The sequence below is a fragment of the Cervus elaphus genome, chromosome 14, assembly GCF_910594005.1.
Source record: "Cervus elaphus chromosome 14, mCerEla1.1, whole genome shotgun sequence".
Lineage (NCBI taxonomy): Eukaryota > Metazoa > Chordata > Mammalia > Artiodactyla > Cervidae > Cervus > Cervus elaphus.
The window spans coordinates 4,543,875-4,560,373 of NC_057828.1; the positions used below are offsets into that span (position 1 = coordinate 4,543,875).

The window sequence follows — 16,499 nt, forward strand, 5'->3', positions numbered from 1 at the left end:
CCTTGTCTCTTCCCTGTGTTTCTTGTCCCCTTGGCCTGATACGGAATGATAAACAGTGATTGCTTGGAAATTCTTCCTTCTGTAGTGATTCCGTGCTGTGTGAGAGAGTGGAATGTATCTCAGAATGTGTCTCAGGGCCTATCATTGTGGGAAAAGACAATGGGGATACTTTATCCATGGGCATTCAGCAAAGCCAGGACAAATGCCCTGACATCAGGCCCCAGGATGGAGTAAGCTGGGATCCTAGAAGTCAAAGCTGAAGCCACATAGCTGATTGAGCAGATCTGTACACTCTGTTGTTTCTCTGTGTGGTGGGCCCTTCAGTGATCTCATTTCTTTAGCTACCTGTAACTTGCAAAACTCTGGGAAGGGAGTAGAAAAGAGCTCTCCAGAACACTCACTTCAAAGCCCCCTTCTCTTCCTTCCTTAATATCCATCAGTCTCTGTTTGGACTTCACTAACAGCAAGCCAGAAGTGAAACTCCCCTCCATCCACTTCTACAGGGAAATGTCACTGGATTGTTGGAGAAACAGAAATACAAAATGGGAGGGAGGACATAATCAGGTTATATTGGTGGCTGGAGGAGGAAGGAATCACAGAGCACACTTGGTGACTTTCTCACTGTTATATCCAACTGCATTCCCTTGCATGTGCTTGGAATGCTTCTCCCCTCTGGAGAAATATATGCTAATAGTATGGATGGATAGGACTTCCCTGTGGCTCAGCTGGTAAAGAATTCACTGGCAATGCAGGAGACCCCAGTTCGATTCCTGGATCAGGAAGATCCCCTGGAGAAGGGATAGGCTACCCACTCTAGTATTCTTGGGCTTCTCTGGTGTCTCAGACAGGAAAGAATCCACCTGCAACGCGAGAGACCTGGTTTTGGTCCCTGGGTTGGGAAGATCCCCTGGAGGAGGGCATGGCAACCCTCTCCAGTTTTCTTTCCTGGAGAATCCCCAGGGACAGAGGAGCCTGGCGAGCTACAGTCCATGGGGTCACAAAGAGTCAAACATGACTGAGCGACTAAGTACTTGTGGATGGGTAGGGATTTTTCTGGGGACAGTTGGTGGAAGTAAGGGACAAGTGACAGGATCCCACCATTCACTGACTTGAGCGTGCTGGACACTGTTTAAGTGGTGGATCCTCAAGCACTGAGGGGCCTTGGGGATTTACAGGAATTTACCACCTTAACCCGGGAGCTGAGTATGTGTCGGGAGCAGCTTCTAGAGAGGGAGGAAGAGATATCAGAGCTGAAAGCAGAGCGGAATAACACAAGGGTAAGTGGGGTGACCTTGTGTGTGTTTGTGCTTTGGGGGGTGGGGGCATATGACTGAGGGAGCAGGCATAGCCAGCACATCCAGCCCCATCCTCACCTCCTCTTGCCTTGTCTTCTGGGACGATAGTCAGTGTGTTCAACCATCAGTCCTAGGCTTTTCACCTCTAGTTAGGGGATCATGGGAAAGTCAGGGTCTTGAGAGAGAGGCTCCGGCAGGTCTGCAGTTGGGGCAGCGACCATTTACCCCCATGGGAGTATTTCAGCATTCCAACAGTGGTACACACGGCAAGACTTCGGTTTGCTGGGTGTTTGTGTGGACCCTGCTTACAGCCCCTGGGGCGTAGGCTCACAGTCCTTCCTTGCACCCTTGCCTTCTCTCTGCCAGTTGCTTCTGGAACATCTGGAGTGCCTGGTGTCCCGCCATGAGCGGTCACTGAGGATGACTGTGGTGAAGCGTCAGGCTCAATCACCATCAGGGGTTTCCAGCGAGGTGGAGGTGCTGAAGGCTCTCAAGTCACTGTTTGAGCACCACAAGGCCCTGGATGAGAAGGTACCTAGGCTAGCCGACAGCCTGCATCCACCCCCAATGCAACCATGGATACAATACAATACAGTCCAGTCCACCCCCAGTCTCTTCCCTGGAGCCTCCATGCATCCCTTCTCTGAGATTTCTGTATCCTGTGTTCAGGGAAAACTGCCTTCTAGCTTCCTAACTGGCTTACTCCTACCATTAGTCCAATTTCCAGGTCCTCCTATTAGGTGCCGTCTCAGAAATTTGCCTCTTGGTAGGTCTTTCTCTTTGCCTCATGCTCAGTGACGACAGACCAAGCCCCGGCTTCCCCAGCTTGAGTCCAGAGGGTCCCTGTTTCTCTCTCCACCTCCCCTTACCTTGGGCAGGTGCGAGAGCGGCTCCGGGCGGCCCTCGAGAGAGTGACCACTTTGGAAGAGCAGCTGGCGTGTGCCCACCAGCAGGTAAGCTGCTTTCCCTCTTTTCATCTGGAAGCCACGGCTGGGTTACACCTGCTCCCAACTCTGGTCCCCATCAGACTTTCCCCTCCTGTCTTAGCTGGAGATTGTTAGCTAACAGGAGGCATCACTCTCTGGGAGGTGGGGGATTTGGAAGATCTAGAAGGTTCTCTTCTCTTTGACTCACTGCCCTGGGGACTGCGCCCTACAGGTGTCTTCCCTACAGCAGGGGGCAGGGGTTCGGGATGGAGTGGCCGAAGAAGAGGGGACTGTGGAGCTGGGACCAAAAGGCCTGTGGAAGGTGGGTCATGGGGAGCTGCACAGAGGGGGTGCGTCTTACCCCAGACAGGGGGTGTGGGCCCTGCCCTGCCTTCATGCAGTAGAGCGACTGCTTGAATTAAATTTGGAGCTTTCTCCAAGGTTACCATCTCTATTTCCTTCTTCCCCTTACCACATCTGCAAAGAAATCTGCAGGTTTTTCTTTTAGTGCCCAGTATGTACACTGGTAAGCATGTAACTGAATTGTTAGGAGCCATCTATCTAAGAGATCACTTCTCTTTCTGAGCCTCTGTTCCCCTAGCCATGGCCCTCTCTAGGTTACAAGAGACTGAAATAGCAGGTAAAACTAGAAATGATCACTTTTCAAGAGAGACACAGGAGAGTGAGGGTGTTTGCTTGTTGTTTGGTGTGAGGTCCTGGAGCTCAGAGGATGAAGGGTGTTCCTGGATGTGTGCTCTAGAGCTGGGGCAGAGCTGTGGCCCGCACTGTCCCTCTGCCCCCCTTCCCGGGGCAGGGCACGGAGGGGGCGCCTGACGGCTGACTGAGAGCTCCCTGTCTTTGGAGGAGGACGTGGGCCAGGTTGAGGAGCTGCAGGAGCTTCTGGAGAAGCAGAACTTTGAGTTGAGCCAGGCCCGGGAGCGACTGGTCACCCTGACAGCAACTGTGGCTGAACTGGAGGAGGACCTGGGCACAGCCCGCCGGGACCTCCTCAAGTCGGAGGAGCTGAGCAGCAAACACCAGCGGGACCTCCGGGAAGTGAGCAGGGGCCTGGGCCTGACGCTGTCTTTCTGGGTGTGGGCCTTTGATACTTAGGAAACCAGCTGTTGGATGTCCTGGGTATTGAGGGAAAGCCAAACGAGGGCTGAGGAGTGTGAGACTGAACGCTTGGGGGTGTCCAGTATGGGAAGAAGCGGTGGGAGGGATGGGTCAGGGTCAGAAACTGGTAGGGGAGTGTGGAGGAGACACAGCCATCCTGGTGCGGAGGCACATGGCCTTCCCCAGCACCCTCTCCTCTCCTGCTCAGGCTCTAGCCCAGAAGGAGGACATGGAGGAGCGGATCACCACCCTGGAGAAGCGCTACCTGGCTGCTCAGCGTGAGGCTGCATCAATCCATGACCTCAACGACAAACTGGAGAACGAGCTGGCCACTAAGGAATCCTTGCATCGCCAGGTAACTCCTGCATCTGGGGCTCGGGGGCATTGTACTTGACCCTGGAGGTCCTGGTGATCATCCTTGACCCTCACCTTGGTGGCCCAAGAGCCTCTGAAGTGCAGCAGCCCACCTTGGGAGAGGGAACTCAGGTGTCTTTGGGTAACCAGGAACCAAGGTGACCCCTGGCCTGTCACCTGCTCTCTCCTGAAGCAGGGGCTGGGGGACACTTCAGTGCTCTCTCTTGACTGTCCTTCCCACCCCTCACTCTGCTAGTGTGAGGAGAAAGCCCGATATCTGCAGGAGCTACTGGAGGTAGCCGAGCAGAAACTTCAGCAGACAATGCGCAAAGCCGAGACGCTGCCAGAGGTGGAGGCTGAGCTGGCCCAGAGAGTTGCAGCCCTCACCAAGGCAAGTGGACCACGGGTCTGGGAATCTGCCTCTGACCGCTGCTGCTTGAGCTCTCCTGGAGCCAGGCAGTGGGTGGAGAAACTAGGAGGCATGATGGGCTGGGGCCAGGAAGCTGCTGCTCATTGCACGACTCCAGGAAACACGCTTTCTTGTCTCTGTCAGATGGAAGAGTAACCCCTGCCCTTATCACTCCACAGGTATGTGAGTCCCATGAGGGCAGATGTAAGAGTACTTTAAGAAGTAGAAGAAACTGTCAGTGCAAAGTATTTTTACTATTATTTATACCATTGTGATTAATAGTAATACTTCCTTTTGGGGGAATCTGAAGTGGAAAACATAGGACTTTCATTTCTGGAAAGGTGAAATTTGAGAGGAGATATGATCAGAGTTTATACATCTCTGAAGGGGGTGGGAGTTTAGGCTAAGCATTTTATTTTTTGTCATTGAAGCATTCTAGATCTTGGGACTACCTCTGGCTGTTTGAAGGCTACAACTTTTGGACAAATGAAAGGGAATATAATTTTACCCAAAGGATAGTTAACTTTATGGAGGTGTATGGCTGAAAACATCCTAGGTCTGGAAGAGCTGTGTAAATGCATGGACATGTGGTGGCTTAATCAGGAGAATTTAGGAGTGTTTACAGTGGGAGAGACTTTGAGGGTTGCCCCATGTAGGATCACCATAGCTACCCCCTCAAGCATTGAAGAGAAGGAAACCAATATTTAGTCAGCATCAGACCCTAGACCTCTGGAGGTGAGAGGCTGGCCATTGTGCCAGTGTGGCAGCTTGGGAGCTCTGCAGATGGACCCTCCAGCCTGGCTGTGCCTCATGCACGCAGGACCAGATGTACTTCTGCCACTGACTGGCTCTGTGATCTGGGAAAAGTCACTCCTTCCCTAATTGGGTGTCTGTGTCATTATCTCTGTGATGAAGCCATCATCTCTGTAATGATGGGGTTGAACTTGGTGATCTCTAAGGCTTTCAGGAATCATCCCCTAGGAATGAAGAACAGAGTTTAAAGTCCAGCAGAAGATATTATGTGTGCGATGCTGAGCAGTCAGGTTTCATCACTCCCAAAACTGACCAGAAGGGCTGGACCAAAGTGATTAATGTGTTCAGGAAGTTATAGTAGAAGGACTTTTAGGAGGGATTTCTTGACTATAAGATGTGTAATAATCTGGAATACCTTGTCAAAAGAGACAGTGGGGTCCCCATCTTTGACGATGCATGAACAGAAGGGGAGACCACTCTACCAGGGCCAGTTTAACAACAAAAGTAATCACCATGGCTAGCATTTGTTGAGTACTCATTGAGTCTTAAGTGTTTACCATGGATTATGACCTTTGGTCCTTGCAAAAGGCATAGGTACTATTATCACAAGAGAGGAGACAAAGGCTCACAGAGGTTCAGTGACTTGCCCAATGTCACACAGCTGGGACTGGAAGGAGCCAGGATTTGAACTCTGGCTGGAGTCCATGCTCCTATCTAGAGGCACAGAGATTTATGGTAGCTCATACTTTCAAGTGGCATTCTTTCTGGAAGCATGAGAATTTACAGTCTCTTGAGCTGCCAGCTCTGAGATAGTTCAAGGTTAGCCCTGAGCAGGAAGGAGGAGGTGTGGGTGGGGGAATCTGGCAGGGGTTGGGGTACCTGGGAAGAATGGCAGTGGTGGGGACAAAATGCTCTGGGACGGTAAGTGGAGAGCTTGGCTTCATTTTTCCCTGAGGCCCTAATTCCCAAAGATTCCTCTGGCACCTGGGAGCATGGGATCCAAGGTCTGAGCAGGAGGAAGGATGATCTACAAGCTGCACTGACCCATTCCTACCTCCAGGCTGAAGAGCGACATGGCAACATTGAGGAGCACCTCCAACAGCTGGAGGGACAGCTGGAGGAGAAGAACCAAGAGCTGGCGCGGGTGAGAGCACCAGACTGGACTCTTTGGTGCCCCTCTCTGCCCCACGGAGGTACCGCAATATGGTCTGTAAACAGGGAAAGGAGGAGACTGGGAGCTGGGCAAGGACCTGGCTAGGACAGACAGAGCCATGGAGGAGCTGGGGGGCATGGGCAGAAGCACTGGAGAGACAGCCCCAGAGAATGAGAAAAGGAAGGGTGGGCGTGGAACCACCGTAGGAACAGGTGCTTCCCTGGGGCTGTGGAAGGAGGGCCGCGGGGGCCTGTGAGGGGGCTGGGGCTGTGGAGAGAGGACTGTGGGGCCTGTGGTAAGGGGCCTGGGGCTGTGGAGGGAGGACCGTGGTGCCTGTGAGGGGCCTGGGGCTGTGGAGGGAGGACCATGGGGGCCAGTGAAGGGGCTGGGGCTGTGGAGGGAGGACCATGGGGCCTGTGAGGGGGCTGGGGCTGTGGAGGGAGGACCATGGGGGCCTGTGAAGGGGCTGGGGCTGTAGAGGGAGGATCATGGGGCCTGTGAGGGGGCTGGGGCTGTGGAGGGAGGACCATGGGGCCTGTGAGGGGGCTGGAGCTGTGGAGGGAGGACCGTGGTGCCTGTGAGGGGGCTGGGGCTGTAGAGGGAGGACCGTGGGGGCCTGTAAGGGGGCTGGGGCTGTGGAGGGAGGACTGCGGGGGCCTGTGAGGGGGCTGGGGCTGTGGAGGGAGGACCATGGGGGCCTGTGGTGAGGGGGGGGCTGTGAAGGGAGGGCTGCGGGGCCCTGTGGTGAGGGGGGCTGTGGAGGGAGGACCATGGGGGTCTGTGAGGGGGAGCTGTGGAGGGAGGACCGTGGGGGCCTGTGGTGAGCGGGGCTGTGGAGGGAGGACCATGGGGGTCTGTGAGTGGGGGCTGTGGAGGGAGGACCGCGGGGCCCTGTGGTGAGGGGGGCTGTGGAGGGAGGGCCGCGGGAGCCTGTGGTGAAGGGGGCTGTGGAGGGAGGGCCGCGGAAGCCTGTGGTGAGGGGGGCTGTGGAGGGAGGACCATGGGGGCCTGTGGTGAGGGGGGCTGTGGAGGGAGGACCGTGGGGGCCTGTGGTGAGGGGGGCTGTGGAGGGAGGACCGTGGGAGCCTGTGGTGAGGGGGGCTGTGGAGGGAGGACCATGGGGGCCTGTGAGGGGGCTGTGGAGGTAGGACCATGGGGGTCTGTGAGGGGGGCTGTGGAGGGAGGACCGCGGGGCCCTGTGGTGAGGGGGGCTGTGGAGGGAGGGCCGCGGGGCCCTGTGGTGAGGGGGGCTGTGGAGGGAGGACCATGGGGGCCTGTGAGGGGGCTGTGGAGGTAGGACCATGGGGGTCTGTGAGGGGGGCTGTGGAGGGAGGACCGCGGGGCCCTGTGGTGAGGGGGGCTGTGGAGGGAGGGCCGCGGGGCCCTGTGGTGAGGGGGGCTGTGGAGGGAGGACCGCGGGAGCCTGTGGTGAGGGCGGCTGTGGAGGGAGGACCATGGGGGCCTGTGAGGGGGGCTGTGGAGGGAGGACCGTGGGGTCCTGTGGTGAGGGGTCTGTGGAGGGAGGGCCGCGGGAGCCTGTGGTGAGGGGGGCTGTGGAGGGAGGGCCGCGGGGCCTGTGGTGAGGTGGGCTGTGGGGGGAGGGCCGCGGGGCCCTGTGGTGAGGGGGGCTGTGGGGGGAGGGCCGCGGGGCCCTGTGGTGAGGGGGGCTGTGGGGGGAGGGCCGCGGGGCCCTTTGGTGAGGGGGCTGTGGAGGGAGGGCCGCGGGGCCCTGTGGTGAGGGGGCTGTGGAGGGAGGGCCGCGGGACCCTGTGGTGAGGGGGCTGTGGAGGGAGGGCCGCGGGGCCTGTGGTGAGGGGGGCTGTGGGGGGAGGGCCGCGGGGCCCTGTGGTGAGGGGGCTGTGGAGGGAGGACCATGGGGGCCTGTGAGGGGGGCTGTGGAGGGAGGGCCGCGGGGCCCTGTGGTGAGGGGGGCTGTGGAGGGAGGGCCGCGGGGCCCTGTGGTGAGGGGGCTGTGGAGGGAGGGCCGCAGGGCCCTGTGGTGAGGTGGGCTGTGGGGGGAGGACCGCGGGGCCCTGTGGTGAGGGGGCTGTGTGCGCAGGTGCGCCAGCGGGAGAGGATGAACGAAGCCCACAACAAGCGGCTGTCAGACACGGTGGACCGGCTGCTGAGCGAGGCGAAAGAGCGCCTGCAGCTCCACCTCAGAGAGCGCATGGCAGCCCTGGAGGAGAAGGTGCTGTGAGCAGCGGTCTGGTGGGCAGGTTACTGGGAGGAGCAGAGCTGGTGGAAATGAGTGGGGGACAAAGGCGTGGGGGGACCCAGGCGAGCCGGTGGGGTGGGGCTGTGGCAGTGGGCTGTGGACCGGAGTGAAGTGAAAGAGCAGCTGGGGGCGAGGGGAAGGGGGCGGGCGCAGAAGGGGAGGGCGGACTGGAGAGCAGGCCGAGGGCAGCTGGTGCTGGGAGGGACGGCGTGGCCTGAGCTGGAGTCGGAGTCAGGGCGGGGAGAGGGAGGCTTCTTGGCTCACAGCTGTTCTCCCCCAGAACACGTTGATCCAAGAGCTGGAGACCTCCCAGAGGCAGATTGAAGAGCAGCACCATCACAAGGTACCCAGTTGCTGGCCAGCCCTGCCAGCCTGGGAGGGCTGAGCTTGCTGTGTGGAAAGAACACACCTGTGTTTCATGGAGCTGCTCTCAAACCCAACACTGTGGTATTGAGCTCAAACTGTGCTAGCCAGTTTGGTAGTCCGTGTACACATGTTATCCCACTAATCCTCACTAAAGCCTGTCACAGTGGATGCATCAGCGCCCACCTGTAAAGAAGAGACTGAGCCATAACCTTAGGGCAGAGAGTGGGTAGCAGAGAGACAGGGCCCAGTGAAGGACTTGACAAAATGATTTGGTGGGGCTTTCCAGGTGGCACTAGGAGTAAAGAACCCACCTGCCAATGCAGGGGACATAAGAGACACAGGTTCAGTCCCTGGGTGAAGATCCCCTGGAGAAGGGCATCCCACTCCAGGAATCTTACCTGGAGAATCCTATGGACAAAGGAGCCTGCCAGGCTATAGTCCCTGTGGTTGCAAAGAGTTGGACATGACTGAAGCCACTGAGCATGCATGCACACAAACCTGGTGAAGCTCTTGCTTTCTGGTGATCTGGAGAGGATTACCACTGTGTGTTCCCCAGCAATGTCCATGAGGTCTGGGAGTTCACTGCGGGCCCCTCTGCCACCCGGCCTTATGTGACATGCCTTGTCAGCAGGAAGGGCTCAGCAGATGTGTTCTGCTCGAGTCCTTCCAAACAGATCCCTCTTCTGGCCCTGCCCTGCCAACCCTTCTACTCACTTTCCAGTTGGACCTCTTCTCTTCTGATGTCATCTGTGGTCTTGGCCATGGGCCCCTGGGTTTGGACTTTGTAGTGCATTCTTCTTCTTCTCCCCAACTCTGCTGTTCTCTGTGTCCTTTTATCCCATTTCTTCCCTTCCCTTCCCCCTACCCCTACTGTGTGTCTGCCTGGCACAGGGCCGCCTGTCTGAAGAGATTGAGAAACTGCGCCAAGAGGTGGACCAACTGAAGGGTCGAGGAGGGCCATTTGTGGATGGCATCCATTCCAGGTACGCTCAGGAGGCCAGGCACGCTGGGACGGGGTCCTGGATGGACCTGCATAGACCCTGGGGAAGGAGACTTCCTCCCAACAAAAGGCTGCTCAGGACCTCAGGGTCCTTCTCCTATTCAGGGTGGAACACTGAGGTTTAGAGAACTTGGTAAAGTCATCCAGCTTACTTGGGGCAGTTTAGAAGGGAGCGCCTGTCCTCTGAGAGATGCTGAGAGGCAATAAACCACAGCATGATCCTTCCTCACTGTCGTGGAACACAGGGCATGATTCCTGCTTCCTTGACAGAGGGCATGCTGTTGAGAGGGGTCTGCTGAATTACATGCCCACCTATTTCCCACAGGGCCTGCTCATTGGAGTATCTGGTTCACTCTAGTTCTTTTGAGATAACTTACTTAGGGCTCTGAACATAATGCTTGAATTAGGCCCACATTTTAGGGGACTTCTGGGTTTTTCTTCATATTTTCTGAAGCATTTGGTATTGAGCTCAGACGTCAAGCCTGCACTCAGTTCTCTGCCCAGAGAGGCAGGGTGACGATTGAGGAGACTGAAGTGGATGGTGCTACTCAAGGTTCATGGCTTCTGGATATTTTCTGTACAAACCAAAATGTCTTAGATCAGAACTCATAAGGTTCCCTGTGGTCATGCTCTTGTTGTATCAGGGAAATAGGGATCAGTTTTTTTGAAGAGAGGTAAAAGTAAATGTGTGTATGTGTATGTGCAGAGGGGTAGCATAGAATGTAAATTAGGAAAAGAGATGTTGAAGAGAAGCCTGTGGGTTTCTAGGGTGGTAGGCACTTGGGTATCAATTTCAAGTTTATTAGGAATTATTGCATAGGAATATGGAGAGAAGCATCTTCCCAGGTGGCACAGTGGGTAAAGAATCTGCCTGCCAGTGCAGGAGATGCAAGTTCGATTCCTGGGTCTAGAAGGTCCCCTTGAGAAAGAAATGGCAACCCAATCCAGTGTTCTTGCCTGGAAAATTCTATGTACAGTGGGGCCTGGTAGGCTACAGTTGGACATGACTGAGCAACAGAGCACACATGGAGGGAAGCAGAGAATAGAGACAGGAAATGGTAGTTGGAATTCCTCCTACTCCTCCTTTCCTGTAGGATGCTCAGAAGAGACCAACCCCCTACCCCAATCAAAAAGACATAGCCCGGAGTACACCAAGCTATTTGGCATTGCTTTCCATAGTGACTGAGAATTCTTGGCTTTGACTGTAGAAGTACTGACCCCATCATAGAGCTGGAACTGAGTTGCGGAGAAAAGTGGCAGTGGGGGTAAGCAGGAACTCCCCTCTCCCTCCAGATACCTTGTGTAATCTGTTGTAGGCCCACCCTGTCCCTCTGCTCTGGGCTCTCTCGGGTTCTCAACTGGGAAGATTTAGGGAAGAAATGTCAGCAGAGGAGGCTCCAGATAGTCCAGAGGATCTTTACTGTGATCCTAAAATTTCAGGGTTCGGATAGACCCTTGGGGCAGTCAGAATGCTTTCTCTAGCCCATGTCTCTGATACATGGGCTAGAGAAGGGCCTCTTGAAGTTTTGTGGGGATAGGAAGTATGCCTGGCTTGAATTTTGGCCAGGAACTCAGTCCAGGGGAAGACCAGAGGAAGTTGCTGGGGAGAAAACCAAGAAACAAAGACTCTCAGAGTTAAAAGGACTTTTAGAGATTATCCCTTCCAAATTCTCTTGGTGCCATAAACACTCCCACACCATTCTTGTCAGATGGCCAGAGAGCCTCCACCTGAATACCTCTCTGATCAGGAGCTTAGCTTTTTTAAAGCCACCAGTTGCATCATAAGCCAACTCTCACTGTTTGAAGGTTCTTCTTGTATTAATTGAAAAGCTACCTGCCTAGAACTTACTCACCTGGATCATTCTCATTCCTGAAGCACCAGAGAATAAACCTAATCTCTTGCTTACATGGAAACCCTTAAATCATTTACAAAGGTCATGTGCTTCTCTTCTCCAAGCTGAAGATCCCTTAGCTCTTTGGGGCCAGTGGGTGTGAGCTGGGGCTGTCAGGCCTCAGGGCTCACCTTCTCCCCCATCCACCACTCAAGGGCATACACGGGCAGTGCGACGGATGTGCGGTTCTCCCTGAGCACAGCTGCCCACGCATCCCAAGGTCTGCATCGTTGTTACCCAGCACGGCGGGAACAGTCTGCCAAGGTGAGGGGGTGGAGGGGTGAGTGCGGATGGGTCTCCCCAGGGGAATTTGGGGTCAGTTCAGCCACGTGTCTGGCTTTGGTTTCACAGACAGCTGGTGTGTGGTGCACATCCTCCCCCCACCCCACCCCATGTCAGTGACAGCTGCAGCCTCGGGGTTAGGGCCGTCATCAGCTACAACAGCTGTGTTTCGCCTTGACCTCCTGATGGGCAAGAGTTAGGGGCTGGTGGGTGGCCAGGCAGTCCCTGAGGCCCCGCTGAAGCCTGTGCACGTGTGCCTGGGTGTGTTAGTGGTGCGGGTGGGGGAAGTAGGGCCAAGATGGAATTGGCAAGCTCTCTGAAACAAAAGCTGTGATTTATGGGGGAGGTGAGGGAGGGATAACAGGTTAACTGACCCTTGGGATGGCTCCTGCAATTTCCTGAGAAGCATGTAGTTTCTGTGGGGTCTGCCTAGGAAGCTGAGAGGAAACAGGAAAGATTAGGGGCAAAAAAGGACTGACTTCAGTCTTTGGGGGAAGTCTGATTCCTTCCTAGCCCCATAATTGTTAACCATGCTCTGTCTTGAACACAGGTTCCCTACATGCTCTAGGGTGCTATGCTATAGAGGTAGAGAAGGAGGGAACTCCTATCTAATGGGGGAAGATTCATCTCCGCCCTTAGGGAAACCCCTAAGGCGGGGAGTTGACTTCTGAAATCATCTCTTTTTCTCTCTCCCCTCTCTCCTTGTCCTCCTTCTGTTTATAACAACACAGCAGCTGCCCGGGAGCTCAGTCTAAAGGCTGCAGGAGTGCGAAAAAAGCCCTGGGGGGTTTGGGACAGAGAAGATAGGGTTAGAGATGGGCTCTTCCCTTTTCCTCCCCTGGTCTCACTCTCCCAGCCCAGTTCTGTGCTCTTTGCACTTCTAGGCCTTTGTCTACCAAAGAGGTTTTTGGGATGATTTCTGGGAAGCTGCCTCCTCTGAGGGTTGACCAGAGGGTTCTATAATGTGCTGAAAGTCTGAGAGACACAAGACAGTGAGGCCAGCTTGGTTTTCTCTTGTTCCCTTTACCTTTTGTGTGCATAGAAATGGATAGACTTTACATAATACTTACTTGGTGCCAGACACTGTGCTAAGTGCCTTGCATGCATTTCCTAATTTAATCCTCAGAGCTAACTATGAAGTAGATACTGTTACTGTTCCCACTTTACAGATGAAGAAACTGAGGCACAGAGAGGTTAAACAGCTCTTTCATAGCTGGGACTTGGTGGAGCCAGCATTCAAAGCAAGGCAGTTTCTGGAATCTGTTCCTAACTATTCTGCTGTATGCCTCCTTGAGTTTGGGTAGTGTTTCTTAGACTTTAACATACAAGTAAGTTATCCAGGAATTTTGTTAAAATGCAGATTCTGAATTAGTAGGTCTGGGATGGTACCTGAGATTTAGCGTTTCTAACACCCTCCCAGGAGATGTCAGTGCTGCTGCTGTAGGTGGGGAGGGGCCTGCTCCTCAGCCATCGGGTGCGTCTTACCCATCTCTCTATCCTTCTCTGCTAAGGACTGGGAGCCATCTCCACCGCCTGAGGTGCTGGTCCCGACAGCCACCCCTGCCTTTGACAGTGACCGTGAAATCTCTGATGTGGATGAGGATGAACCAGGGGGTCTGGTGGGCTCCATGGATGTTGTCTCCCCCAGCAGCCACTCAGATGCCCAGACCCTGGCCATGATGCTGCAGGAGCAGCTGGATGCTATCAATGAGGAGATCAGGTTAGGGCAGGGGTGGAGGGCCTGGGCGGTTCCTTGAGGGACAGAGGCTCTTTGTGTTTGGGCACTGCAGGAGAGGTGCTGTATGTGTTGGCCTCTCTCTCACAGCTGCACCTTGAGTGCCATAGCCTAGGGGCCCTGTGTGGGGATCAGGCAAGGTTCTGGCACCGTGCTGATGGAGAGGGGCAGGACCTCAGATTGACTTCTCAGGCTCCCTTTTTCCTCCCAGGTCTTTGGAGGCTGTGTTCCTGACCTCCTACAGCTAAACACAATCACTAAAAGTATAGTTCCCACATACTGAGGCCAACTCAGGGTGAGAGCTTTTGTCAGTCTTATCACAGTCACTGGAGGAGACAGTATTATTTCCATTTTACAGACAAGGAAACAAATCAGATAGATTAAACGATTTGCCCAAAGCAGTGCAGTAAGTGGCAGAGCCAGGATTCAAAATTTTCTAAACTCAGTGCACTGTGTCATGCCTTCCATCCCTAATGAAGCATCAGACAGAAACCAGTGGCAGGGAATGTTACCAAGATCTGCACTTTACTCCATTTTTATAGAGAGTTGGTTAATGTTTGTGACAAACGGCAAGGGAAAGTCCAAAGCAGAGAACACCAGAGCTTTACAGGGCTGGAGGGGTCACCTGGTTCAGTGGCTCCCACACTTTTGGAGTTCGCAGACAAGCTACAAAGAAAATACCACACAGACACACACATACACACACACACACACACACAGAGAAGGGTACTAACATAGGACTGCCCACTTTGATTCTGCAAAATGAAACAGTAAAGATAATTACCATTTCCTATCATAGCCATTCTATCAAAGAAAGGATATTTTAACATCCCTAAAGTTGGAAAGATATGCTCTGAGAATAAAGATAGGTCCTGCTTCTAGAGGATACTTGACATCGTTATATTTGTGTGTGTGTGTGTATGAGTGTGTGTACACACATTTCTCTCTGAGTGCCTCCCCCATACACATTACATTATCACTATTATTCTAATTTTTCCGTGGAACAGGGACATTCCATCAGGGATCAGCATCAATTAAAGGTTCTGTGTTTGAGAACTACTGACTTAGACCATTCCTGACATTGGGTATATTGGGAAACTGAGGCCCTATAGATAGTGGTAGGTCAAGCATTCTGACTTCCCGGAAGGTTTATATTCCACTGATTGACTTGCCTCCTTTCCTAGCAACTGCTTTTGTTACACTAGGGAGTTTTGTTACATTAGGCTGGTTAACCAGAAAGAAAACTGCTAAGCTGTAGTGGGATAGAACCAGCTATGCCCACAAGGCCTTGTATGTCCCTGCAGTGCCCCCGAACACTGGGATACACCTGAGCATCGCCTTCTACCCAGGGTCCCTGGTGGTGACTCAGGCAGTGCCCACACGTGCCTCCTGCTGGTCCTCCCTGGGCTAACGGTGAGGCCTGATTTTGCCTACCTGCCAGGATGATCCAGCAAGAGAAGGAGTCCACAGAGCTCCGTGCTGAGGAGCTGGAAACTCGAGTGACTAGTGGCAGCATGGAGGCCCTAGACCTGACCCAGCTGCACAAACGAGGTTCCATCCCCACCTCTCTGACTGCCTTGTCCCTGGCCAGCGCATCCCCTCCACTCAGCGGCCGTGCCACACCTAAGCTTACCTCCCGCAGTGCTGCCCAGGACCTGGACCGAATGGGGGTCATGACCTTGGTGAGAGACTCGGGGCAGTTGATGAACAACCTTGTCATCACTAGGCTCTGCTTCAGGGTTGACCGAGGGGAGTTGACTGCAGGGCTCACTCTCAGCTGGGTCAAAGCATTTTCTTCTTATGATGTGTATAGACCTTGGCATGCCAGGTCACCAGCAGGTCCTTCTGGGTTTGGAAAGAGCTACGTAGTTTCTTTCTTGCCCTCTCCCCTTGGATAATGCTTAAGAAACTCACCCAGTGCCCACAGGTCTTTCTCTCTTTCAGAGGAAGCCCTGATTTATTTTTTTTCAAGCCAGTTTTTTGTTGGTTTGCTTTGCTGTGATATTCTCTTCAGGCCTGTATAAGGCACTGAGTTCTATCTTCTCATCCCAAGACCACTGGGTTTCCCTTAGAGTAGACGTTCAAGCATCCAAAAGGTGAGTCCAAGCTCACCCTTCACTCTCTCTTCCAGCCCAGTGACTTAAGAAAGCATAGGAGGAAGCTGCTGGTGAGTGCTGCCTGATGACCCAGGTACTAACAGGGTATCTGTTAATTTTCCCCCACATTTCCCTTTCGACTTCTCCCCCCTGGGCCCTTGAGTCTGAGTCTGAACTCTGAGAGGCCCTGGGGCCTCCCCTCTGCCGGTCTCCACGCCCCTCCGCCTGTCTGGGCTGGGTCAGCAGGCCCCCGATCTCTCCCTCTACCCCCTGACGGCTCCACTGTCTGTTCAGTCACCAGTGTCTTGGGAAGAGAACCGAGAGGATAAAGCCACCATAAAATGTGAGACTTCTCCTCCTTCCTCACCCAGGACACTGCAGCTAGAAAAGCTTGGCCACCCAGCCCGGAGCCAGGAAGAAGGCAAGAGGTAAATGGAGCAGACCGCATCTCAAGCCTCTCCATCCCCAAGTTTATCTTGTCCCTCTCTCTGCCTCTGAACAGGCTGAGTCTCACCTGTCCCAGGTGTCTGAACATCTCACCTCTCTTTGAAACGCCATGAGAGAAGGACATTTCCATGCCTCTTTTGGTCCCGTGCTCTGGTCATACCCCCTTGCCCTTTCAATTCTGACACTTACTGTAAGTTCTTCCTGAAGTCTAGCTCCCATCTCTCATGCTGTAATTAAGTATATTTCTTCTCATCCCACCCCATCCTGGCTGTCATCCTGTAGTGCTTTGGAGGATCCAGGCAGCAACCCCAGCAGCAGCAACAGCAGCCAGGACTCCTTGCACAAGGGTGCCAAGCGCAAGGGCATCAAATCATCCATCGGCCGCCTGTTTGGGAAGAAGGAGAAAGGCAGGCTGATCCAGCCGAGCCGGGATGGACCCACAGGCCATGGTCTCTGT

The 16,499-nt window shown here is 54.3% G+C and overlaps 1 protein-coding gene across 17 annotated transcripts in view; it reads left to right on the forward strand.

Annotated features, from left to right (window-relative positions):
- Nucleotides 1-16,499, forward strand: part of PPFIA4 (PTPRF interacting protein alpha 4) — a 53,506-nt gene that overhangs the window by 17,264 nt on the left and 19,743 nt on the right. For 15 of the 17 annotated variants that reach the window (XR_006345117.1, XR_006345118.1, XM_043924707.1 and 12 more), the window contains 17 exons: nucleotides 1,176-1,277; nucleotides 1,662-1,826; nucleotides 2,174-2,248; nucleotides 2,454-2,543; nucleotides 3,086-3,277; nucleotides 3,546-3,692; nucleotides 3,948-4,082; nucleotides 5,914-5,997; nucleotides 8,066-8,197; nucleotides 8,505-8,567; nucleotides 9,482-9,573; nucleotides 11,638-11,746; nucleotides 13,276-13,484; nucleotides 14,941-15,181; nucleotides 15,631-15,666; nucleotides 15,890-16,023; nucleotides 16,325-16,491. Coding sequence is in view for 15 of the 17 variants with exons in the window: in XM_043924695.1 (XP_043780630.1) it covers nucleotides 1,176-1,277; nucleotides 1,662-1,826; nucleotides 2,174-2,248; nucleotides 2,454-2,543; nucleotides 3,086-3,277; nucleotides 3,546-3,692; nucleotides 3,948-4,082; nucleotides 5,914-5,997; nucleotides 8,066-8,197; nucleotides 8,505-8,567; nucleotides 9,482-9,573; nucleotides 11,638-11,746; nucleotides 13,276-13,484; nucleotides 14,941-15,181; nucleotides 15,631-15,666; nucleotides 15,890-16,023; nucleotides 16,325-16,491 (2,173 nt within the window). In the remaining 2 variants the exon portion in view is untranslated. The remainder of the gene's footprint in view (nucleotides 1-1,175; nucleotides 1,278-1,661; nucleotides 1,827-2,173; nucleotides 2,249-2,453; nucleotides 2,544-3,085; nucleotides 3,278-3,545; nucleotides 3,693-3,947; nucleotides 4,083-5,913; nucleotides 5,998-8,065; nucleotides 8,198-8,504; nucleotides 8,568-9,481; nucleotides 9,574-11,637; nucleotides 11,747-13,275; nucleotides 13,485-14,940; nucleotides 15,182-15,630; nucleotides 15,667-15,889; nucleotides 16,024-16,324; nucleotides 16,492-16,499) is intronic. The other 2 variants (XM_043924696.1, XM_043924705.1) reach the window with 2 other exon arrangements.